At 34.9% G+C, this 27,533-nt stretch overlaps 1 protein-coding gene across 1 annotated transcript; it reads left to right on the forward strand.

The window, feature by feature from the left end:
- The first annotated feature begins 313 nt into the window (after nt 1–313).
- Nucleotides 314–27,189, forward strand: LOC148952815 (transmembrane protein 230-like). The gene is made up of 3 exons (XM_089087433.1): nt 314–442; nt 14,841–14,963; nt 26,942–27,189. Exons 1-3 carry the CDS (start codon nt 377–379, stop codon nt 27,077–27,079), a joined length of 327 nt encoding a protein of 108 aa, XP_088943559.1. The 5' UTR covers nt 314–376; the 3' UTR covers nt 27,080–27,189.
- The last annotated feature ends 344 nt before the right edge of the window (nt 27,190–27,533 follow it).

The raw sequence follows: 27,533 nt of genomic DNA on the forward strand, positions 1-27,533 counted from the left end.
CTCAACTTGTTTTTTTTCTTTCATTTTTATCATTAAGTTCTATAATTAATTTCATTAAGTATTATCAATTTCATTAGAAATAATTACTTTAAGTTCTTTCAATATTAAATTATGCAGTAATTTCATTATTAAATGTTTAATTGTTTTTATTATTAATCAGACCTTTTGTTTTCCTGCTCAAGAAAAGGAAACAATTGACGATTTTTTTTATAATCCCAACGAAATTTGGTGCCTTTTCTAAATCGGCACCGAAAACAAGAAAATTTTTCAAGCTCAAATCGGCACCGTTTATGTGAGTACAGCGTCTAGTCCTCTAGCTTCCAAATTCACAGTCAAGATAATTTAGCAACGATTTTGAAATTTCAAAACATGTAAAATGCAGAGAAGGCTGAATCATAACAATATGGAAGATAAAACTGACGGATCTTTTACTGATGCTCAGGTGCTAAAAATGAACGTATCTAGTTTTAATTGGCATAATTCTAGCTTAGGGGATCTATGCTAGCTGATCTTGGAAAGTAGCCTATTGGCATGAAACTTTTAGGAACTGAATTGCCACCATTGGTTACTTATCACTAAATTAGCAGTTTTTTTTATTTCCTGGTGATTTTTGCTCTGGTGTTTCTAAAAAAAAAATTGATGGCATTCAGTGTGTGATTGGTTTTGCTGATATAGGCAACTGAGGTGAAATATCCAAGGCTAGGTTTCTCCAAAGAACTTAACAGCCTCTCAGGGGAAGAACAGAAAAGAGCAAAATAGGTGCTAGGTTATGAACACAACTTTTTTACTCCTTGTATTTTAAAGACACTAAACAGAAGAAATTGTCCTTACCTATTCTGGTTGTTTAGGTTTTTGATTTTACCATACCCACTTGGCTATGACATATGCCTACACTATACAAATCTGCATAGATCTCCTGTAACTTGACTAATATTTGGCTTAGCCTAATTATGTTTCTAATGAGATTGGCTCAAAAGTTAAACTCAAATTAAAAAAAAATAATCTGACTAGATAAGTTGAACTGTCTAATTATCAGAACTTAGCAAATGCTGAGTAGAGGAAAGTCTTGTCAATTACACTTCAGCTCAATGTTTATAAAAGAATAAGGTGCTCTGTAGAGAGAAAGAGTAGATATAGGTACTTAAAAATACCTTCCCAAGCAGTTTTAGGCACTGGATCTTTTTCTTGGATCCTGTTCCTAATGCAAATACTACACAAAAGCCCCTAATCTACAATTTTATCCACCTTTCATATGCCTAGGGCTAATAAGGAGCGGATGTTTGAAATAGATAAAATGTTTTATCAGTTTACTTGCTGAAAGATAATGATTAGGATATTGCTTTGCAGCCACCAAAGAGTGTAGAATCCTTCTGGTAGATCTTTCCTATATGTATCAGAATATTTTATTTGGATTTTCCTATATTACAAAGGTTAGTTTCCTGAAAACATACTTTTTCTACTTCAGATCAAAAAGTTAATGGTATTACCCTCTTTGGTTTCATATTGCTTAGAGAAACTACATTCTATTACAGTATAATTATTTTAGAGAGGTTCATTTTAACTGTCTGACCTACTTGTTGAGAATTGCAGTTCCAAGCACTGTAGTCAACATTGCAGTTACAAGTATTTATATTCATAAGTAGTTGCTGCAGTCACTAGTAGTTGGAGTCACATTTGCAAGTATTTGCAGTTGGAAGGAGATGCAGCAACTAGTAGTTAACTTTGCAGGCACAAGTAGTTGCTGTAGCAATAGCCCCAAAAGTTTCAATTTCATACCCTCAGATATTCCTGAGATTTTACTAGTACAACCTTTTGATAGCCTGCAGGTGCATAGTGCCTTTTGATTTTTGTTTATATCCCCATAAGCTTTCCTTGAAAGTTTCAGCATAATATGCTATTCTGCCATTTTGAGAACCTTGATGCACATAGACTCTTATAATCTAGTTCCAATATAGTACTAGCAAAAGTAATAGTAGTAGTAGTAGCTTTGAAAGTTCCAGCTTAATACCCTCAGCTTTTTGTGAATACTGCTGATGTACCCTTTTCACAACCTGCATCCACAAACTGCCTTTTAGTTTAGGTTCATATCCCCCTGAACTTTTCCTGAATTTTCATCAATACCCTATTCTGTGCCTGATGCACTTAAACTCTTTTATTTACTTAGTTAGTTGTAGTAGCAGTAGCACACTTGAGAGTTTCAACATAATACCCTCAGCTGCTCCTTGGATATTGCTGACATTATCTTTTGACAACAAGCATGCATATAGTACCTTTTGACTTAGTTTTACATCCCTGTCAATTTTTCCTAAAAGTTGCAACTTAGTACCTTATTCCAATCCTGAGATATTGTATATATGCCATTTTGACAACTCTGATACACTTAGACACTTTTGATTTAGTTCAATAGTAGTGGTAGTGATTCTGAGATACCTGCTTATACACTCTTTTGACAGCCTGCATCTACATACTGTGTTTTGATTTAGTCCCATAGTAGTATTTACAGTAATAGCTCTCAGAGTTCTGACTTAATATCCTCAGCTGCTCCTGGGATATTGCTGATATTGCTGCCCTTTTGACAACCAACATGCATATAGTGCCTTTTGACTAATTTTTACATCCCTGTCAACTTTTCCTGAAAGTTTCAACTTAACACCCTATTCCCATCCTGAAATATTGTATCTATGTCATATTGACAACTCTAATATGCTTAAACTCTTTTGATTTAGTTCAATAGTAGTGGTAGTGGTTCTGAGATAGTGCTTATATGCCCTGTTGGCAGCCTGCATCCTTATACTGTGTTTTGATTTCATTCAATTTACCCTTAAAATTTCTCTTTTATACCCTTAGCCTTTTTCAAAACCCAAGTATAAACATGCCTCCTTTCCTAGTAGCAAAACCTATATGTAAACAATCAGCAACTTGCATAACTGAAAATACTTACCCGAGAGCTTTGAGGGGGAGCATATCATCCTTGGAGTCATAGTTATTTGACCTTTCAACCATTTAGAAAAAACAGCTGTGTCAAAATTTGCATTGTCTTTTTTTGTGGGGTGGGTAGCTAAGAGAAGTGTGGGAGGGGGACTTGTGGCCCTCCAATAAGTTTTGGCTCATAAAAGAGTCCCAGTCACTTTCAATTTCTAATTGAATGAGCCCCTTCTGAAGTTCCCAAAACCATTGGTTTGTTAGAATCACCTATAAGGAAAAAAAATTCAAATAAATAATGCATGGAATCCATTTTTGTTCTTTACCTACCTTAGCTATTGTTCTACATATGATAGTTCCACTTATCCCACTTATTTAAGTTACTCATCAGTTGCTAAATCTTAGCTAGTTTTCTTTGGAATCTGTGCTTGCAAGTGTCTGTGAAGTTTGGGTCTTTTGTGACCCTATTGAATCTGACCACTTTCCTCAGTCATGTTTTGAATACAAGATGTGTATCTGTCTGAATTGATGATTCTACTAGTCTCATGGTAAAATAATTCCAGTGGAATGCTGCATCTCAGGTGCAGCTGCATGAGCATAATAGGCCTTCTGCCATGTCATAATGCCTTATGAATTTAATACAAATAGAGATATTATCAGCTGCTGTGATTGTATGGGCTCTTGTGAATCTTGCAAATTAAACATTCTTGAGCTATTTGTACCATTGTGATCTCTGTTTTGTTAGCTACTATTCCTTCTGTGTGCTATTGGGCTGCACTCAGGTGGGTACTGTCACAAGAATTGCTGATGCTTGCTAATTAGATCCCTGCATATTTTTTTAATAATAATTTTGGTGGATTTTGTTTGTTTATTTGTGCTTCAAATCACAACAGCAATTCCCTTCATCTGATGCCAAGGGAGATTCTCCACCTTTGTCAATGTTTCTGTTCTGGATAGATCTTTTGAGCTAATTTTCCATTATGTTGAAGATGCAGTGTGTTATTTTTTGATGCTAAATAGGCTATGGGTGACTTGAGTGTAGTGAATTTGTTGTTGCAAACGTTTTATTTGCCGTTCGAAAATTCAGTTGGTATATCTGATAATCTTCTAACCAGTTAAGAAATGGTGTGGCAATTAGGTTTCTGTTGCTAGCTTTTTATGACTGTTAGTCATGGACTACTGAATTTTATTGGTGGTTACCCTGGCTACTATGCAGAAGAAATATATGCACCATTTGAAGAAAAATCTGCTACTGTGGATGATTTTTGGACAATAGCCAATAAATTTCTGTCTTTTAAGTACAGCTCTGTAATATCTCTAGGTCTGTGTAATATCTCAATTGTTACAATAGTAATTATTATATTTTGTCTACAATCTAATTGTCTTTGCCTCCACTAAATGGTTATGAAACCACTATTATAAATATCAGACCTTGATTTTTGGCATGTGCCTCGCAGGTCCTTCTTATCAGCAAGATGTAAGGCTCATCGAAAATGTTCAGAGGCAAGCAACAAAATGCGTGAAAAGCCTAAAATCAACTTCATATGAGGACCGCCTCAAGCAACTTAAGCTATCTACCCTCCTCTACAGACGCATGCGTAGCAATATGATGCTGACTTACAAACTTCGAGAAGAAAACTACCATCTTTAGCAGCAGTCATAGCACAAGCCATCATTACACAAGAGGACACTCCAAGAAGCTGCAAAAGTTAAGTTCCCGATCGAGAACCCGTCAAATGTACTTTTCAAGAAGAGTCATAAACCACTGGAATCAATTAAAGGACTCAACTGTCAGTGCTCCCTCAATCCAGTCATTCAAATGCCACCTTGACAAGGAGTGGGAGAAGAGGCAGTGGAGGTTCAATTGGGAGTTGTCAACTCAAGAGCACTACAGGTCTGGCGGACCTTAAAGCTCTCAAATGGATTAAGGTGATAAGGATTTTGGATGGATTTTAAGCTATATTAGGGTTTTTTATTTCTAATTTAAGACACATTTTTACAAATTCTTCAAAACTCTATAAGTCAGGATTTAGCATAGGCTTGAGACTAAATAAAATATAAATATCCTTTCACCTTCCTTAGGCCATAGAGTTATTTTTAAAAGTTTTCTAATAAGAATTTATGCATGAGTTTTAATAATTTCAAAGCTTTGAAATTGAAACCTAGACAAAATTCTAGATGAAGGACTTTTCATTACTTCATTACAAAGGAAAGTAGTTGCCTTTGAAGAATTGAATGTACAAGAATGGAATCTGAGCCTAAATTACACTCATGGAAGGTATTTTTAAGGTCCAGGAAGAAACCTTTGGTAACAGTTGTGTTTTTGTCCTGTTCTGAACGAAATAACATAAAAACGAACTCTTACTCTAGTACATCCATACAATTTCTATTCATTTGATTTTCAGAGTTTTTTCCAGTTTGATTGAGCCCCTGCTCCTCCTAATGCCTGAGACTAAACAGTAAGTTTGCTCATTGTGTTGTTGTTTTTTTTTTTCATTTAACATTCATATGGTTTAGCATATAACTACATCCTGATAAGAAATAAGGGCAAAAAATAATTTGATGGTCAGAACACTGAGCATTTATCCATACATCAATGAAGGAGGGGGGAGACTGGTACTCAATTGAATCAGAAGTAACTCTAAAAATTCTATGCAATTACATTTTCTTAATTGTATCAGGTAAGAATTTTGATACTACTGTGGCTATCTACACTATCACAAAAACATCTTCTTTCATCTGTATTTTTATATTATTTTGAATAGTTTTATTTTCATTTATACTATCTTTATAAACGAGCAATAATTGTATTTATATTTATGTATGTATTTATATTTCCTCAAAAACGGCTCCATATTTTTTTGGGAAAATTGGTATTTTGGGATATTCTTGCATAAAAAAGCAATCTAGATAGGCAGAAGTCTGAGAAAATTCATTAAGAGCTTTAATTTTGGAAAAAAGATTCATGTCAGTGATGTTGTTGCACTGATGTGGAAAAATTGAAGATTTCCATGTATGGTAAAGTTTATTTTAAATTATTTGAAAAAAACTACGTTTTCTAAAGAGTTAAAGAGGCTGAGTCACAAGTTCGAACCTTAAAACGTACAGGGATTAGGAGGTACAGTTGGTTTTGCAGCCTCTTTTGTTAAGATTTTTATTTTGGGGGTATACCGCCCCCCCCCCGCAACCCCTGCGTTTTCCTTGCAAAGAAATGCTTTGCAACACGAACGAAGTCTCCTTGAATTTTTTACAGTAAGAACATCCTATTGCATCTATTTGATTAGAAACAGTACTGAGCCTGTTTTACAGGAGATTTTTCCCTAACCAATAACAAGCTATAATGTGATGAACTTGGTACGACCAACTGATTGCAGGCTACAGGACTTAAAAAACCTTTACAAAAGAGGCTGCAAAAGCTGGCGGTTTGGGGGGCGGCAGCCCATCAACTGTACCTCCTAATCCCTGTACGTTTTAAGGTTCGAACTTGTGACTCAGCCTCTTTAACTCTTTAGAAAACATAGTTTTTTTTCAAATAATTTCTGCACGTTTTTGTACAGTTTGTTACTTATTATTGCTTGACTAACTGTAAGCTGATCGTGTCAGGGGTTAAAGTTTGGGGCTGCCCCCCCCCCCCCAAACCCCTCGCTTTTGAAGACTTGTGTTAAGTCTTTTAATTCCTGAATACTCAAATCAAATGCACAGTAAGATTTTCTTTGAGCATGTGGGTATATGGCATGTTATCAAAGTAGTGGAGACTTACCTGTAAGCTGAACGCTGACTGTGATATTCTTCTGGAGACGCCTGTTGAGCCAAAGGATTTAATAGATTGGATTTAAAAAAGAAACTGAGTTTCTTTTTTAAACTTTAAATTTAAGAGATACTACTTTAAATTCAATCTATAAAAAACTTACTCTGAGACGGGGAATCGAACCCCGGTGTTCCGCATGACAGACAGGAATAGTGACCACTGTACTATCAGAGACATGTTAAATTATTTTTAGTCTCTGCAATCTATTTTTGACGCAAGCAAATACAAAGTAAGATTTTCGTTTTTCGACAAAAAAACTTCTGGGAAAGAGCTGGAAAGAGCTTTTGGAAGCTTGCAGTCGGTCTTGTCAGGTTAAGAGGACTATTTTGATCTAATTTAATAATGAAATACTGTGCTTTTAGGAACTTCAAAAATTAACATGGGCTCTTATAGGAAAACGAGGTTTTTCGTAAATATAAATTCGGGGGATAATTTTTTCGGTCTGAAAATATCAAAAGGCCCTAACAGGTCAAATTCCGGTTCGAATGAGTCCTCATTCACCCGGATCCGTTGCCAACTGTGGCCTGTAGGCGTGGCTGATAAAAAAAACTTGATATTTGGTTTTTGGAAAACAGGGAAGGAGTGATCGGATTGAGCTGAAATTTTGAGGATAAGTTCCCAGGCCCTAGGAAAGCTTATCCTCTAAATTTCAGCCCGATCGGACAACGTTAAAGGGGGCTGTGGTGGGAAAAATTAACATGGGCTCTTATAGGAAAACGAGGTTTTTCGTAAATGTAAATTCGGGGGATAATTTTTTCGGTCTGAAAATATCAAAAGGCCCTAACAGGTCGAATTCGGGTTCGAATGAGTTCTCATTCACCCGGATCCGTTGCCAACTGTGGCCTGTAGGCGTGGCTGATAAAAAAAAATTTATGAACATTTGGAAAACAGGGAAGGAGTGATTGGATTGAGCTGAAATTTTGAGGATAAGCTCCCAGGCCCTAGAAAAGCTTATGCTCTAAATTTGTCCCGATCGGATTGTCCCGATCGGACAACGTTAAAGGGGGCTGTGGTGGGAGGGTCGAAACTTCCGGCTCACTTTCCCCCATGAAGATAAAGTCGGAGGGGGGTGAAATTTTGCATGCTTCTTAGTTTGAGCTTATGCTACAAAATGCGATCACCGCCGTCTCTCTACGACCGCTAGGACGGGAAATCGCTTAACATTGTGGTGGATCGCCTCTTTAAAGAGGCACAAGTGTGCCTCCTTGATTGCTTAAACAGCAAAAAAACGGGTAATTGAAAAAATATTTGTATGAATTTTGACTAGAGATTACAACAATTCAACAACCATAAAAAAATAAAACCAAAAGTTTGGGGCTTAGTAGAAATCGGACTTGCTTGGATGATAAAATATCTTTGTGAATTAAAATGATGATTCTTTGGAACCACCTGAACTATCCAACATGATAATACCAAGAGAAAACCCTTAAAGATTAAATTCAGAATGGGTGAGAGTCAACAACCTTATAAAAAAAATTTTAAGTGTATAAATGATAATTTGTTGGAAGAAAAAAAGTTTTTGTCCTGCCACCTAACAATTAACAAATCTACAACCTGGACCGTCATGTAAAACTAGACCAATAAGGTTAGCTAAAGTAAAGGGCATTGTCAAATTGTCTGAAGTAATGCAAATCTAAAATGAAGAAGAAATAAAAAGGGGTTTAGAAGATAAGCGACAGTGGAGCTAACACGTGCCAAAATTGAGAATGATAGCCATGATAATTGGATTTGGAATTTTGACATGATAAGATCCTCAATGCTTGCCATGCCCTTGTTAAAAAAATTAAGTTTCTCCAATATGTATTTCATAATGACAAAAAACAAACTGGGGCAAAGGTTGACGTTCAACACTTTATAAAAGCTCCAAGCAATGAAATAGCTACACATTGAGAGTTCATACTGAAAACACCTCTTTTTGGATATAATCTCATTCATGCAGTAAAACTGTCAATACAGTAAGACATTTGTGATTCCCTATGGTTTTTATTGAATTAATTTCATAATCGGATTTGGACTTGAAAATAGTTCACCTTGAACTTGGATTACATTATTTGACCTACATATTAATTGACCTACTACATAAATATTTTGATTGGAATACTCGACTGTCCCTGGCTATGATAATTACATTGCGCAGTGACCGATCAAAATAGGAAAATTATTTTAAACTCATTACTGAACTTTGTCACCAGATCTATGCTTGATGGTGCGAAAATTCATCTGATTATCGGAAAAGCTGTGAGTTTTCTTGATCATAGTACTATTATCAGTGCTAAAGAGTTTCTGTATAAGGAGCTGAATATTCAGAGCCGGTGTGTGAAACATGCAAAGAATGAAGATAATGTATTTGACATTCGTAAACAGTTAAATCAGGCGGCAAAGGATAATTTGCCTGTTCCCACTTCTGTTATATTCTCACCTTCTGAAACACCAACAATCGGGGAGGCAGTCTTGGCTACTTTAATCTCGAAAGTTAATGGACTCTCTCGAAAAATTCACGACTTTTTAGAGAGTGTAACGCATTTGGGCCCTGTTTGGCCAGCTAGAATTGATACCAACCTAACAACTAACCCTACCCCAGCTCCTACGTTTGCTGTTGTACTAAAGAACTATCCTGCAAACCTGACCTCACCTAATGCTCGTAAGGACTTTGTCGATAAATTTTGCCCTGAGGCCTCAGGTGAAATAACTGAACTTAAAAACTTGGCTTCAGAATGGAAACTTGTTGTTAAGTTAAAACGTGCACCGAATAAAATTGCCGAGAATGCTAAAAACAGTACCTCAGGTATCTCGGTGAATGTGAAATCCCCACTGTTTATAGGGATCCTGAAACGCGTACCGATCGAATACGATGAGAATCAAGTAAAATCTCTTGTACCAAATTGCGTGAAAGTTTCACAGTGCGGAAAGTCCCGAGTGTTCAAGGTCTACTTTGAGTCAAAACAAAACCTGGATCAGTTCTTAAGAGTTTATGTGAAAGTTGGCTACGAAAAGCTTTCTGCACAAGCATTTGTATATCTCCCAAAGCGTTGTTTCTCGCGTCATAAGACTGGGCATCTGGCCTCGCATTGCTCTAATCGGGCTCTCTGCTCTCGCTGTGGATCATGCGATCACACCTCTAACAGTGCCTCTCCGTGTTCGAAAAAAATGTTCTGTCTAGAATGTAAAGTTACCGGCCATACTTGTTACAGTGTAAAGTGTCCTAATAACAACAGTCAACTAGCAAAGCCCATGGTATGACATGGATGTGTCTATTACTACGCAAGCTGTACTTTCGTGGAATATTAATGGTGGACTTTTAGTTAAAATTCCTGTGATAAAAGGTTTGCTTTCGAATTGTGACGTATTGTGCTTGCAAGAGCATTTTTTGACGAGTCATAGTTTAGGCCTTCTGAAAATTGACAATAATTTTGCTAGCTATTCGGTGCCCGCTAAACGATCCGCTTCTAGTAGCCGCCCCTCGGGTGGTATTGCGATGCTTGTTAGGACCTCGTGCCGGTCGAGTATTTTTGTTTCATGTGATTTTTTTCTTGCTGCCCGTGTAAAAGAGTATGTTATTGTAAACGTCTATCTCCCAACAGATTATCGCAATGACCGATTTGAATTTTTATTTACTTCTGCGTGTGAGAAACTAGGGTCTTGCCTTTCAAAGATTCGCCTGTTAGGTAAGTGTTGTATTATTATAGGAGGTTTTAACTGTAATTTAACTGACGCCTCGTTATTGCGTACTTCTATTTTGTCTTGTATTTTTGACGATTGGCTTAGGATATTGCCGAAAGATCTTGACTACACTTACACAAACCATTAAAGTTACATATCGAACCTTGACCATCCAGTTTCTTATGTAAATCTCCAAGTTTCTCCTGTTCACGTCGTTACTGATTTCCATCTATCAGACCACCTTCCAATATCTGCATCTATTTATTGTTCCTCTGCTGAGTCTACTCCCACTACACAACCATCTCAGCCCCACGCCCAATTTTACAGGGATTGGGAAAATATTCAAGATGACCTTTTTGCTGCAGTAGCTAATTCTGTCCTTCATAAAATTCATGTTCCGTTCCAGCTGCTCAAGGATAATCCCCAAGTTGATGCAAATGAAATACGGGTGTTGCTAGATATCTATCTTGCACAAATTTACCATGCTCTGCGATGCACAGAAAAAGCCAGTATACCTCTTAAACGTATACGTCGGGGTGTCACAAAGCACTGGTCCAGTAATGCGAGCCTAGTTGAAGCTTGGAGAAAATCCAAATTTTGGTACCATTTGTGGCTCCAGTGCGACCGTCCTCGCTCTGGCTGGGTTTTTAACATTCGTCTTTCTACCAAAAGAAAGTTTGCAAGAGAACTATGTATCCACATGAACCAGATAGTTTAAGAGACATCTCAGCAAGCTTCTCTGTCCCAACCTTCCTTCTGGAGAAATGTATCAAGAGATCCTCCTAGGGCCCACCTATCTGCTCAAGTTATTCCTGATTCCGAATGGAATTCATACTTCTCTGCTGAATTCTCCCCACCAGATGCCGCCCTACAGTCCGAATGTGAAGATAAGCTTGATAAATTTCTGTCTAGGGCTCCTACCGACAATTATGTTGTTTCAGCTGATTCTGTACTGCGAGCAATCCAACGCCTAAAGCGTAAGAAATCTTCTGGCATCGATAAAATAAGCGCTCTTCACATTCTGCATGGAAGTGTGCTGCTGGTAAACCATATTCCTCTTTTGATGCAGGTGATTGTTACCCAAGGAGTTGTACCGTCTTCTTTCTCAATCGGAGATCTCACTCCAATTCCAAAGAAAGGTAAACTCGCTACCCAGTGCTCGTCCCTCCGCCCTATAACAGTGTCTACTACCTTCTGTAAGCTTTTTGAACTTCTGTTCATTGACCGACTGAACGCAAAATGCTATGTTCCACCTAACCAATATGGATTCCAGCCACTTCTCAGTTGTGCCCACGCTTTGTCCGTTGTGACGAACGCATTGATCGATGCTGATGCATTAAGTGAAACTCTCGTGTTGGCTGGGCATAATGTTCGTAAAGCGTTCGACTCTCTCAATCACGCCGCTATGCTACTCCATGCAGCAAAACGTGGAGTGAGCCCCTCATACATCAGAGCCCTTCGAGACATGTATTATCGTCTTAAAGTTTGCCTAATACTTCACCCATTAGCTAAAGTTGACGGCTCTCAAGTCTACGCACCAACCCCTAATATTTTTGTCAATGTTGAAAAAGGTACCCTCAAGGTGCTGTTTTTTCCCCTTCACCCTTCAATAATGGAGTTCTTGATGCACAGTCAGCTGTTCCCACATTATTCATCTTTGCTGGTCTTGATTTATCTCTCGTATGTTATGCAGACGGCATTCTGAATGTGAGCCGCACTATCCAGCGCATAAGCGAGATTTTCGCTACGCTACAATCTGAGTATGCAAAACTAGGTCTTCAGTTCAATGCTGAAAAGTCCGAAGTTGTATTCTTCAATTGGAAGCAAGCGTCGCCTAGGTATATTGCTCTCGGAAATAGTAGGATTAAGCCAGTAGATCATATCACCTACCTCGGTCTTCCCATTGGTTCGTCAGTAATGCACACGCGACAACTATTAATTGCTCACATTGAGTGTAGAGTTGTGTTATCATATGCTTCTTTTGTAACTAATAAGTTATGGTTCAATCGCCATCTTCTCTCGAAACTTTTAAAATCTGTTGCTCTACCGCATTATCTATATATATTGCCATTTTGGAAAAGGCTCAGAAATTCTGACAAGTCAAAAATTTGTTCAGTTTTCTTCCGATTCGCAAAACATCTTTTACGTTTTCCCTCATGGACGCCATTCTTATCTGATTAGAAAATTCAGCATTGCTGACCACATTATAGCTGTGGAAAAGCAAATTCGTGCTTATAATTCCCGTTTAATGAAGTTGAATCATCCCTGGTCGTCAGTATCGGCCCATTAGTTAAGATTTTTTTGTTGTGTTTTTTTTGTTTTTTTTTTTTTTTTAAGTGTTTTTTTTCGTGCTTATTGTTATTGTTGCATTTTTTAAAATGACTTATTATTTAGTCTCTTTTCGTATGAGTCCAATTTAAGTGACGCTGGTTATTCTCAATTTTTGTGTCATTTTTTTTTTTTTTTTTTTTTTTTTATAATATATTGCGTATATTACTAATAATAGAGTTGTTTTTTAATTATAGGTTCTTTTAAGCACATTGCTTTAAGTAAAGTTGTAAAAGGACCCGTGATTGAATAATTGCCTTGTTTCTGTTATTTATGTATATTGGACTAAATGAATCATTTGTTGAGAGTGATCTGAGTTCAAGACCAGCGGGCGCAGGTGTCGTTTAACTGTTTTTACCGTTTCTTGTCATATTTACACTAGTTAATATGATTATCTACTGTATATCTTTTTTTTTATTAAATTTTTATAGTTTTTTTTTTTTTTTTTTTTTTTACAAATTACGGCTTGATGCAATGATTTTAATATTATTTATTTTTGTTCATTATTTAGGAGCCTAAAAAAAAAAGAAAAGAAACATTTCGCGTACCTACAGAGTAGTGAATAATTGTGTTTTTCTTTCTCGCTTTATGTAATTTGTTCCAGGAGCTGATTTAGATCTTAGCTCCAGCGGTCGTCACCAAAAACAAAACGTATAGCTCCTAAGTTTATGTGTATTGCTTTTTTTTTGTTTTGCTTATTGCTCCGTCTTTTCCTTTTTTGTATGACGGGTTTTCCAATAAATAATAATAATAATAAAGGTTTGGCGTTACGTTTTTTATAATGACAAAAGATAAGCCAAAACAAAAAATCGTAATTTTACAAAGGCGCCAATTCTAATTTAAGGTCAGTTGAAATGTATGAGGGATTGATTAATGGAAATGAACCACGGATAAATGTGATTAGAAAAATAGTGAAAGGGGGAATCGCAAAAGCTAAAGAAACAGGTATGGAGCAAACGACATTGAGAATCACATTGAATTTTAAACGAAATTTTGAACAGTATTCTGTGGTTGGAAACGGGAAAAGACGTAATTTTTATCTGTAACGCGTTAAGAAATTAAATGAGATAATCTATGAATCTAAACTGCTAAAGAAAAAGGTATGGAAGAAACTTTCTGAGGTAAAGATGAACGAAAATGGACAAAGAAATCTATGGTTGGAAAACAATTTTTGAAGTAGCCTATATCAAATTTTTATGATGGGAATTTATATTTGTGAGAAATTTAAATAGGGGTATTCATATATGAAAAGTTTGGGAAACACTAGTCTACAATTTCAAGATCTAATGAAAAATACTTGGTTAAAATTTGTTCTAAGCAAAAGCAGAAATTACTTAGTTTGCAATATTTTTTCTAAAAAGTTCACTCTATAAGTCAAAATGTGACTATTTAGGCTTAGGCTAGACTGTTTAATATATATAAATTAAATTAAAAAAAAAAAAAATTCCAATTGAGAGCTGTCCTTTTAAAGCTAGACATCAGAAAACTTAGACCTCATCAGAAAAGAAAAACAACTAATGATAAAGAAAAAAAGCGATGTTAAAAGGACGTATGGAATAATACTGTAACAGAATTAAGCAAATTTAAACCATTTAAAAAAACAATTTTTGGTCAAAATTTTATTTTGATTTTTTATTGTTTAAAAAACCTTCTCCATTGCTATGACCATAGGTCTATATAGTCCTTTTACAAATGTTCTAGTACCATATCTCATATACTCATACAGCTATTTCATATTGCAGCCTGAATTCTCTTTAAAAATTATTCAATCATGGCTACCTTTGTAAAATTTGATGAAAATATGAGATGGTCAAGCAACAATATTCCACAGAATTAGCTCATTACTAAAATCGGGGTGAGACTTACAATAAAGAACTAATCTTACTTCTACCCAATATACACAAATTTATTTTACTTAGTATATTATTATTTAATTCTATGACTGCTAAGGTTTTCAAAGCTTCGCTTTTAATTTGTCCTAGATCTGTGAGCCTAATTTCAAATGATTACAAATATAGACTACCTGGAGATTTACAAAAATGGAAGAGGAGTGGGCTGTTCCCTTCTATGTTACATTAGTAGGCTCTTTTATCTATTTTGACGTAAATTTAATCCTTTTTAGTTTGAAAAACCTCCTACTCCAATACCATGGAAGGCTATAGTCTTTGCTATAATTCTATTTGTTGCTGGTACCATAGCATTAATAGTTGGCTCTCTTTTAGTCTCAGACCAGATTGATGTAAAGGTAAGGCATAGTATATCCTTATTTTGCAAATTGAACCTGTGTGTTATTCACTATTTTTGCTTTCTTTTCATTTTTTTCTGTGTTTTACTTTCTTTAATTTGTTTTCTGTTGTACGTAAATACATTATTCAGTCTTTCTTTAAAAGGCTTAGAACCATTTTTGGCAATCAATCTTAACTGAAGCTGATGGAGCTGTGTATGAAATAGGCACAGAGTTTATCATAAGATGAATAAGAGAGTATTTCAAACAACCAAGGGTCAAAACGTTGACAAATCTCTTTTTTCTGTGCTTCTACAAACAATTAAGAGGATAACACAATACGGAATTTTTTTACGGACAGTGAACTGCAGATGAAAACTAATTGAATATTTTGACGGTATAATTGAAAGTTGTCTTCAGTGAAACAAAAAGTGGAATAAACATAAAATTCAACTTGCAATAAAAATCCTCGTTTCTATTGTAAGTTAAGTATTAGCTTCGTTTTACTTTTTTGTCTCAATGAAGATGGCTGTTAGTTATGCAGCCGATATAGCCAGTTAGTTTTTTTTCTAGAATTTATTTTCTTAAAAAATAAAATCTTCATTGTCTTGTCATTTTCATTTTTTGTCTGGCCGAAAGGCAGTCGTTTTCATTATATATATGTATTTCTAAAAGAAATATTATAAAATTCTGATGACATATTGCTAGTCTGGCATAATTTTAATGCTACGCTTGTTTTTACATGTGGTCTTTCAAGAATTTATCAGGAGAAGGAGGCCGGAATTATGTTATAAGTTTTTGAGACCATCCCAGTTGTCACATTGTCGGGTGACAGGCATGATGCCCATAAAAAAGACCCAGCAGCTGAAACATCAACAATTGCTGAAGCCCTGTGTACCATCAGTAACGTAAAGACCCTTATGGGTCTTTACCATAAGTAATGCAATACGACTTCCTCTGATTAAACAGGAGAGTAGAAATTTCAATTTCCCTCCTAATGAAAATCTGAAATTATCCAAGGAGAAAATCGCGGGCAATTTTTGCGCTTGAGGGGATATTCCGGGGGGGGGAATTTTCTAGGGGATGGGGTAAACGTCGGCTTCCGAAGAAAAGACGGCATGAATACAAGATTTCTCTGAGATGTACAATTTACAATAGAAATGAGGATATTGATTCTGGTTTGGCCCTTTGAGGGGATATTCCGCGGGGGGGGGGGGGGGTTCCTAGGGGGTGGGGTAAACGTCGGCTTCTGAAGAAAAGACGGCATGAATACAAGATTTCTCTGAGATGTAAAATTTAAGATAAAAATGAGAATATTGATTTTGCTTTGGCCCTCCACTTTGTTGAAAATCTGGATCATGTAGCTCTTTTTGATGAGGTAACTTCAATATGTGAAGCGAATGGCTTCCCATATTCTTTTAGGAAGGCAATTGAAATTAAGAAAAATCAATAAATAGACCTTGCTTTAATTATATATACTGGAGATATTCCTATAAACCCAATATACTATAACTTAAAATTAAATGATTCAAATAACATTTTTCTTCAGTTTAAGTTAATATCAGCTGAACCCACTTTTAATGAAAATTAGGTCAGTAGACAAGCTAAGTCAATGACTAAGCAGAGAATTCTTGCCCAATCTAATCAGTGAATAGTTTTTCATTTATTCTGGCTTGGTTTTTTGGTTTGTTTGATTCAGTCTTTCTTCTGCTCAGTTAGAGTTAATTCAAAAGGTTAGTCCCTTCTTTTTATGACCACTGAAGACGGCTGGACGGAAACCCCTGACGAAATATCTACCTCTATCATTTTCGCTTCTGTTTTGTCTGCTGGCTGACATTGCCCTCATTTTTCTCGGCTATTTAGTTTTATTGTTTTTTCTTGTTTGTCATATGTCAATCCTGCTTGTAGCCCTTTCTGTCTTTAACACTTCACAGAACTAATTTAATTTTATTTTAAACACAAAATTAACACAGCTAATATTTCTCCATTTCAAGATTATAATTACCTGTACTATAATACACTTTATCGTTTGATAATAAGAGACCAAAGTCAGACAGACCGCCTTTTAAACAGGGGAATGCAGCTATACAAAAACAAAATCACATTCAATCCTTTTCTGCCTGCCTCTTTGCGCTTTTGTGCTCTGAAAATTACAAGGCGTCGTAAAATATGTCAGTAAAATATGTAAAATACGAATAATACCGGTAAAACACGTAAATTGCGTAAAATAAATAAAAAAGGCTACTAATTCTACCGGGGTCCGTAAAATTACGGTAAAATACGTAAAATGCCCAATTTTACCGTGACCAATTTTACCAGTTACAGCACTATTTTCTCGGCTATTTAATTATATTATTTCTTTTCTTGTTTGTCATGCCCTCTGAATTCTTTTTTTTTTAACTCAAGCCATGCAAGGATTTTTTTTACTCTTTGTAAACTGAGGACCCAAGTAGGACCTTGGCGTCTGTGCTGCATAAGACTGGTCCTTCAAAGTTTTAGAAAACCTTTGCTTCAACTAATTGTGTTTTAAGAACGTCCTAATTACTTCTTATTTAAATGCATTTAAATAACTTTATTTTCAAAACAAAAAAATTCCACTTGCTTTATTTTGATAACTGTTCATACTCTATGAAATTGCTGTCATTCCATTTGTAGCGTATCCTTGGCATCACTTCAACTGCCTTAGACTCCATTTCTTATGAATCTAACCTCCTAGCAAAAAGGGAGAAACATTTATGGCTAGGTAGGAACAAGATTGCGGAAAATGTTTCCTCCAAAAATAACTTATTTAGGTGTCTATTTCAAGAAATTACTATAAGATTTTCTAGTTTTCATGGACCTATGGACCTGACTTATTATGAAATGTACACACGTTTTAACTATCAGTACCGGTAATTCAAAATTACCCCACGTTCAACACACTCATTGCATTTTTTTTTTTTTTTTTTTTTTTTTTTTTTTTTTTTTTTTTTTTAATTAATTATACAGTGTTCAATAGGAAATTACAATTATTGAATAATTCTCAGTAAGGCTCATTGATACCTATTAATTCAATTATTTGTTTATTGTACATCTAAGCTCAACAAGCTACAATTTTATCTTTTCTAGATAGAAAATTCTTGGTGTTTCTATCTATCAGAGTAGATTAAAAATCTTTGTGTTAGAACCATTGGGGACAGGTGCTATAGAGGTGCAGTATTTTTAACTCGTATGATTTTGTTTTTTCATGTAAACTAAAATATCTTGTGTGATAGCAAGAACATAGGCGTATAGAAGGGGAAGTTAAAACACTAGACTTGAACCATGTCTTCCAATTTTCAAATTATTTGTGTAAAATAATTTTGCAGTGGAGAAAAATAATTTTTGGTGTTCAATGGAGCATAATAATTGCGCCTATTCAATAATAACTACAATTGATTACTATAAGCTCTTTGAACGCAGGGAGAGACTCATTACTTCTGTTTATTTTTAGCGTCCTCTATTTCACTAAAAATCATCAATCAAATATATGGCAGAAGTGGTGAGCGATTTAAACTTTTATTTCTGCATACGAATTTATTGGAATTTGGGCTGATTTGCAACTTAATTGAATAAAAAATGCTGTCAAATAATAATCCAGTGCATGACTTAACATTTAAAAGCTGAAATCCTATTGCTAATATATTATGTTATGTATACTAGTTTACCTATCGCGCGTTATTGCGATCCCAAAAGAAAAGAAGTTCAAGGAAAGTTCTTGGTACTTATCTGTTACAGCGACCCCACTCAAGAAGTGAAGTTAGGTTAATCATAATGAAATATACCAAATCATGATGAAAATAGTTTAGAAACAAATTTGGGTTATATATTTGCACATTAGGGGGGTGGGGTGGGGTAAAGTATAGTAGGCCTGCATGCAAAATGTGTTAACTACTCTTATTCTGCATATTATGAACTAAGAATTGTTTCTAACTTAACGCTGTCCAAATACTTTACCCCTACCCCCACACCTAATGTGCAAATATATAGACTAAATTGTGTTAGTGTAATGTATTCTGTCGCCCGCCACTTGTTTTCCACTGAGCGTAAGCTAATTGTCTCTTAATACAGACAGATGAAACCGGTTTGTTCCCGAGTTTACACATCGTAATTCTTGAGTGGGGTCGTATAACAGATAAGTACCAAATTCTTTTCTGTAGAAAACTCCTCCTTCACTGGAAAATCCCCCCTGAAAATTCTTCACCGCGGAAAATATTTTACTTTAAAAGATCTCCCGTGGACAACTCTACCTCCCCCCTAGAGCATTACTCCCTATGGAAAACTCCCTCCCTCTCTGGAAATTCCCGCCCAACAATTCCTTTAATTGGAGAATTAAGTCATAAATTAAAAAAACAACGATAATGCACTGAATCGATAAACATGAACAATCTTTTCTTTTTTTCTTTTTTTTTCAGTTTTGTGCTTCCCACAATAGAGTAAATGCCAGACTGAATAAAGTTGTGATTTACCCTATATACATATGAATTACCTAATTAAACTATTGTGATTACATATGCAAAGACTTGGAAAAAGATACGCAAATCAAATTCGTTTTAATATGGATATCCCCGTGGGGGGGGGGGGGTGGAATTCACCTTAGAAAATTCCCTCCCTCCCCCCGAGGATTCTTTTCCTGGAAAATTCCCCTCCCCATGATAAAATAATGATAATATCTTAAAATTTCAAAATATTTAAGAATTATGTTGAATACGAAGAAAATTTTCCTTTAGTCTCTTCTCTTTTGAGATCGAAACAACGCGCGGTGGGTAAACTAGTATACATGGTATAATATATTAGCAATAGGATTCCAACTTTTAAGTGTGTAGTCATGCACTGGGTTATTAGTTGACAGCATATTTTTATTTTTATTTTATTCAATTAAGGTGTAAATCGGCCCAAATTCCAATAAATTCTACACAACTGACGTACAAAGCCCGTGTGTAGACATAAAAGTTTAAATTGATCACCACTTGTGCCATCTGTTTTATTAATAGTATTTAATGAAGTAGAAGACGCTAAAAATTAAAAAGAAGCGATCAATCGCTTTCCCTGGGTTCAAAGAGCTAGTTAAAATCAATTGTAGTTATTAATGACTAGGTGCAATTATTATGTTCCATTGAACAGTAAAAATAATTTGTCTGCAGTGTAAAATTATTTTACATAAGTAATTTATGATAAGATATCAATTTACACCCGAATCTCCTTCCATCGGAGTTTGTTGTTCATTACTTTGCTCTGGTCCATTACAACTACCATGATTTATATAATTTAAATTAAATTTATATATGCATTTTTTTTTTTTTCACAATGTTTTTATTCTTATCAATATTTGGAGTTGATTAAGTCTGGTCATACAGTTGTTTAATTAACCCATATCAGGTCAATCAATGATAGTCACGCGCGAATTCTATATTGAAATTCACACCATAAAGCTCAATATAAAAAAAAAAGTCTTATGAGTTAAGAATACTGCACCTGTATCTGTTCCGAATGGTTCTAACACGAAGATTTTTAATCTATCCTGATGATATCCGTCGTCAGTAATAACAGAATATTGGTTGATAAATAAGATACTTTAATATATGCTATATAGTTTAGCACAAATTAATGCAATGGACTGGCCAGGGTGAATATATTTCTTGTCATCTGTCAAACGTATTCTTAAAGGCAAGATCTTGTCATGGTTGTCATAAGTCAAACGTATTCTTAGACGTAGGATACTTGTCATAGTTATCATTAGTCGTTGTTGTTATTAGTCATTAGTCAAACGTATTTTTAAAGGCAAGATCTTGTCATAGTTGTCATTAGTCAATCGTATTCTTAGAGGCAAAATATTTGTCATGATTGTCGTTAGCCGTAGTTGTCATTAGTCTAACGTATTCTTACAGGCAAGATGCTTGCCATGGTTGTGATTAGTCACAGTTGTATATGCCCTATGAGAAACCAATTGACGGAGACGGTGGATTTTGTATGCAGTAACGGGAGTAAATAGATAGGATCTGAATTGGAAGATACAGGTGCCAGTAGCCAGTAGCTGCCAGTAGTAGAATTCGATAGAATTGCAAAAACTGCCGACAATTTAGCAGCGCAACTTGTTTTTGCCAACTTTTCTTTGAGCAAAAAGTATTTATCATAAACATGGTATTTTTAGACGAAAAGTGCGAGTAAATTTGGCAACTGCCAAATAGCATTGCTACTTTGCTACCCCACTTTTTGCACGGCGGGAAAGATGGTGTTTTATAAACAGGGTTCAATGCCCAGGCTGTTACAGATAGGGATGGATAATATTCTAGGTTAGATAAATGCGGTTATGGAAAGGAAAATAGCATTAGTAATAGACTGCTATAACTTGTGGAAACAGTAATCTAGTTATAATGCGGTATTTGGTCGTAAAATGCGCCACAAGGTAGCGTGGTACTTACATGATGGTAAGCCGACCAATCTTATTGATTATGTTATTATTGATCGAAAACTAGCTGGTTTGGTTTAAGGCGCAAAGCTATTAAGGAGTGTTGTTATTGATCAAACAGTTCGTAGTAACGAACGGTAAGTAAGGAGCGGTGCGGTTTAATACTAACCGAAACTCTAAAAAATAGAGTTTCGATAGCAATAGATACATCAAAAGGATTGAAATTTTATGTTGACTCTAAATAAATAAAGTTCATGAAGTTTAATGTTACCCATCAAAAGTTACGAGCCTGAGAAAATTTGCCCAATTTTTGAAAAGGGGGGAAAAGGCCCCCAAATATCAAGTGGCCTTAATGAAAATCATACCATCATATTCAGCATATCAGAGAACCCTACTGTAGATGTTTCATGCTCTATATACAAAAATGTGGAATTTTGCATTTTTTGCTAACACAAACATCACGGATGGGTGTTTATTTGTCTTTGTTTTTTTTCCCATGGGTGATCGTATCGAACTAGTGAGCTTAGATGATCTGAAGAGGGGTCATTTGATTGGAAATCGAAACTTTTATTCCCCTTTTTAAGTGACAAAAGATATTGGTAGGCAGCTAGCCCCTCTCCCACGCCCCTTTTTTCCCAAAGATGTCAGATCAAAATTTTGAGATAGCCATTTTGTTCAGGATAGTCGAAAGATCTAATATCCATATCTTTGAGGATGACGTGACGTCCACAGCCTGGTAGGGAAGAGCTGCAAGCTACGAACTTTGCCAATTGTTCATATATAGTATCGGCTATTGGAAAGGATGCGGATATTTCTAGGGGAGATTTTCTGTCGGGAGGAAGGTTACGTAGGAGGATCTTTCCTTGATAGAATTTTCCGTGGGGGAGCGAATTTTCTATGGAGGAGGAGTGGGGTTTCCCGGCATTAATTAAAAAACGATCAGAAATTAAATTTAAAAGAACAAGTTTTTTTAACTGAAAGTAAGTAGCAACATTAAAACTTAAAACTCATAGAAATTATTACGTACATGAAGGGTTTCTCCCTCCTCCGTACCTTGCTCTTTATGCTAAAGTTTTTTTAGAACTTTTAAAAAGGCTTCTTATTCTAATTTTATGGCCCTTGTGTTTCAGTAATCATTCTTAAATAATTGGGACACAAATTTAAACTTTAGTGTAAAGAGCTAGGTATAGAGGAGGGACCAATCCCCTCATATACTTAGTAATTTCTGTTCATTTCAAGTTTGAATGTTGCTCCTTACTTTTAGTTTTAAAAACTTTTTTTTTTTAATGTTAACAGAAGGGATCTCCATCTAGAAATGCTTAAAGTTATTTAAAGCTGAAATTTGGGAAGACTAACTACCTTTCGGGTAGTTATGACATATGTAGATTCCAGAATGAGGATTAGAACGGAAGTTTACTAGAACTTTTGGCTATGAAACTGGAGAGTTTAGACCTCAGGAGAGTTTAGAACCGGAAATATTCACCTCAATATTCTTTCCTTAGGGCTATTTGACTGGGGACACAGCGACAGAGAGTGAGAGACAAAAAACGCACAATTAAACGAAAATACGCACCAAAACAAAAAGAATGGTGAACCGTCGCGCATAAAACATTACCCATGCACATGCGCAATAAATATTACCAGCATATATGGCTCAGAGATATCTATCCTTTTGGGACATAAAAGAATAATGATAATAGAAAATCGATAATAGAAATAGAAAATCGAAAATAATAGATAATAGAAAATAATAGATAATAGAAAATCAAAAATAAGACGAACAGTAAGAAAAGAAAAGACTGTCACAAAAAAAGGTAATATGTTCAAAGGCATCAAAGGAGTGAACTCTTGCGAACTTCGGCAGAGTATTCCAGGCAGAATAACAAACAGTCGGGGATCAAAGGCCGATTTGGATATTCGGGCGGTATAAATTTTGCCCGAAATAACAAAATGATGTGGAGGACTGATCAGAGACAGGCGATAGAACAGAGATTGGTAATAAGGACAAGGCTGAGACAATGGGATATGATTTTTAGAATCAAACCGATGAAAATGTGTTTAGGTTTTTAAGAACTTTAATACTCCTCGACACCTCTATTTAATTAGACTGCTCTAATATATGGAAGAGAGATTTTCATCAGGAAGAATACCCCAAAATCGGATATACCGATTTTTAGGTCTTGCGAGTTTATTCAAGTAAAGATCATGAATCCAGTGAAGGTGTAAATTGTAGAATGGTCAAAGAGCACGGCTTTTTTGCTGTATTTTTTTTCTGCACTTGAAGCAAAAATTGGAAAATAAAAGGATAAGTCTGCAAATTAAGATTTGAATGTTGGATGCCACAATTGTGACAGTGGTCAAGTATGGCTATGAAACGTGGCCACTTCAAAAGGCTGAGGAAGTCAATAGGTAAGGTGTGCGAGAAATGTTATTGGATCCCACTTTCTGGAGCTACAGCGAAAGACAGGTTGATAAAGCGTGGCTATGCCACTTTTTCTGGATAAAGAATGACAGATTGCTGAAGATTATGCTTTTTAAGCATTCATCTGGGGCCAATTGAAAATTAGATCGTTCCCGAATACGGGGTGAGAAGATGTTACGCGAAGATATCGAAGGGTCAAGAATGAAGAGTAAAGTTTTGAATAGATTGAGTGGGAGAGGAATGGGCTCAACTGTTTCTGCCTCAAGAGGCTTGATGTTGCAGTGAGTTGTTAGTAATAATAATAATAGTTGGTAAATACTCCCATTACTTTGACTTTCAGCAAGACTAAATGAAACATGGTTCTAATATTATGCAGTCGAAAATAATAATTATCTTAAGATGTTTGTAAACAGTTCCAGCTGTACTCGGTTTCAAATTCGCTAATGCCTTTAAAATCGACGTTAATTTCTAAGAAGAACTTTAACTTGTTGTGCTCTGAAATTTAAAATTAATATTAGGCCACCTGGATGCATTGGAGCTAAGTAATGAGACTACTGTTCTTCAAAAACCGACAAAATTTCTTTTATTAGCATTCAATTGAAGTAAAATCGAATGTTAGTTAGGACTTTCAAGTATTTCCTAGGTCAGTTTGACAAGAATTTATGATGCGAGAGTATGGGAATAGTTTATTGAAAATGCGAAGGACGTTTATTTTTATATGGGCACAGGCTTATTTGCGATTTCACAATATTATGGAGGGAAAACAATTGAAAATCCACATCAGAACTCTAGCCCTTATAATTTTAGGCTTTGAAACTTAGATTTTAATTACAATTGGAAGGGAAAGCCACAGATGCTGGTCTTATACCACGAATGGTGTCCGAGGGAAATCCAGTGTGGGCTGAATTCAAAACTCATAAAATCTTTGTCAAGGAAGTTCTTCTATTTAAATTGTGTAATAAATTTAGGAAATTCTCAGCCCTTGTGTAAGTTTTTTCTGCGATCATTTGTAATTTTACTGGAGAAACCACATAGCTATATATGTCTTAAAAGACTGGGAAAATGGGAGATTTAATTTTTCGTGGTAATAAAGACCTTTATATGCAGTTATGGAGTTTTTATGTGTAACTGGCACCAAATTAAAAAAAAATTGTATTATATATGTCAAAAGAGATTAGAAAAATTGAGATTCAAATTTTCATGGTAAATATCTCCATATGCACTTATGGAGTTTTCTATTGAAGCAGGCACCAAATGAAAAAAGTAAAAAAAAAAACATACATGTCTTAAAAGATTAGGAAATTGGAGATTCAGTTTTTTATGGTAAATACCACCGTATGCAGTTAGAGGCAACAAATTCAAAAAAAAAATATTAAAATAGAAATCATGTCTTAAAAGGTCTTAAAATTAAATTTGGATATTAGAATCTCCATGGTAAAGACCACCATATGCATTTATGGAGTTTTTCTGGGAAGCAGACACCAAATTAAAAAAAAGTATATAAATAAAAAAAAAAATTGTTTTAAAAGATAGGAAAACTCGAGATTCAATTTATCGTTGTAAATACCTCCATATGCAGTAATGGAGTATTTCGTGGAAGCAGGCACCAAGTTAAAAAAAATGAATATATATCTAAAAAGATTAGGAAAATTGGTGATTCGAATTTTCATGGTAAATACATTCGTATGCAGTTATTGAGTTTTTTGGGAAGCAGGCACCAAATTAAAAACAAAGTAAAAAAACAATATATGTCTTAAAAGATTAGAAAATTAGAGATTCAATTTATCATGGTAGATACCTCCATATTCAGTTATGGAGTATTTTATGGAATCAGGCACCAAGTTAAATAAATATATATATATATATATATATATATATATATATATATATATATATATATATATATATATATATATATATATATATATATATATATATATATATATATATATATATATATGGATATGTCTTAAAAGATTAGGAAAATTAGAGATTCAGGTTATCGTGGTAAATACCTACATATGCAGTCGTGGAGTTTTTGTTGAAGAAGGCATCAAATTAAAAAAAAAAAGTAAAAAAATATATATATTAAAAGATTAGAAAAATTGGATGTTCAAATTTCCATGGTAAAGACCACAGTTATGGAGTTTTTGTTGCGATAGGCATCAAATTAAAAAAGTAAAAAAAATATATATGTCTCAAACGATTAGGAAAATTAGAGATCCAATTTATCGTGATAAATACCTCCATATGCAGTTATGGAATGTTTTGTGGAAGCAGGCACCAAGTTAAAAAAAAAAATTAAAAAAAAAATTAATTTATGTCTTAAAAGATTAGGAAAATTGGTGATTCAAATTTTCATGGTAAATACCTCCATATACAGTTAATGAGTTTTTTTTTTGTGGAAGCAGGCACCACATTGGAAAACAAAGTAAAAATAATAAATGTCTTAAAAAGTTAGCAAAAATGGAGATTGAAATTTCCATGGTAAAGACCACTTTGTGCAGTTATGGAGCTTTTCGTGGAAGCTTAAAAAAAGTATAAAAAAAATGATAAAACCTATGTGGAAAATCAGCAGAAAGCAGGTGACACCAAACAAATTACGAAGGTATAGTCTTCCTCTGAAGTCCCTGAAAATATACAAATTGCTTATGTTTTAATTTTTAAAGACAAACAGCGTTGTCTAATTTAACTAATTAGTTTTGCTTATTTATTTTCACGGCTCACCGTGGCAATACTGACAAAATGGGGTACAATCCTAGAAATTTCATAATTTTCAAACAAACAAAAGACGATTAGAAAATGACGATTGAGAAAATGTTTTCAAGCATTATTAAGCCTAAGACGAGTCCTAGGGACAAAAAATATTTTTATTTTGATTGCCTCGGTATTTAAAGAAATGTGAAGTGACTTTAGTACAGAATATATGTCCTTGCATTACAGTTGTTAGGGCATTTCTTTTTCTGTATCGACAGTGTTTCTGTAAATCATTAGCGTTTATACATTTTTTTTTGTTATTATCTGATTTAATCTAGAAAATGTGTTTGACGTTGGATAATCTTTTTCTCTCTCTCGCACAATTTATGCTGCAAAATTCGTACCTATCCAGAATAGGGCAGGTGGATTTTTTATGTTGTTTTTTTTTTTAAGTATAATGACCGCGCTTGGCCTTTAATTATAATCGGAATTTTGATGTTTATTCCTGGCGCGTACCATGTCTACATTGCCTGTAAAGCCTATAAAGGCTGCCCTGGTTATTCGTTTGAAGACATCCCACAATTTGATTAGCCACTGTTGTGATCTAAAATAAATGGGCATTTTTTTTTTGTTTCGAAACTTATTTCTTATGATTTTTGTGCTATTTTTGTGATAAACTTTTGTATTGTTGTAAACTATAAGTGCAGTCGTGTATTATTCAGCAGAATTAGAAAAAAATCATACAAAATTTTTATCACGTTAATTTAGATTTTAACTAAAGGTTAAGTATCTTCAAGTAATTTAGATCCTACTGGCTAAACGAGAAAACGGAGAACAAGGAAGAACAACGGAATAACTCACTGCCAGTAAAAGAAGAAACAGACTATAAATATTTCGGCCGAGAGGTCAGTTCAGCCGTTCTGAGTGCTGAAAGAAGAATAAAAAATGGATAAAAGTCATCGGGTTAAAGACAAACCTTAGAAACATACCGTAAGAAACAAAGAGGCCTGTAAGCCCGATTTCAAAAGGCAGAGATAAATTTTTA

This window comes from Artemia sp. Qi Xiang Cuo, chromosome 4 (genome assembly GCF_049724085.1).
Source record: "Artemia sp. Qi Xiang Cuo chromosome 4, ASM4972408v1, whole genome shotgun sequence".
Classification (NCBI taxonomy): Eukaryota; Metazoa; Arthropoda; class Branchiopoda; order Anostraca; family Artemiidae; genus Artemia; species Artemia sp. Qi Xiang Cuo.

What these genes read in the sequence shown, in the direction of transcription:
- LOC148952815 (XM_089087433.1), top strand. Translation starts at nt 377, where the DNA reads ATGCAGAGAAGGCTGAATCATAACAATATGGAAGATAAAACTGACGGA. An exon ending in GATCTTTTACTGATGCTCAG is followed by an intron (nt 443 to 14,840) that starts GTGCTAAAAATG and finishes AATCCTTTTTAG; the next exon opens with TTTGAAAAACCTCCTACTCC. An exon ending in CAGACCAGATTGATGTAAAG is followed by an intron (nt 14,964 to 26,941) that starts GTAAGGCATAGT and finishes TTTTTTTTTAAG; the next exon opens with TATAATGACCGCGCTTGGCC.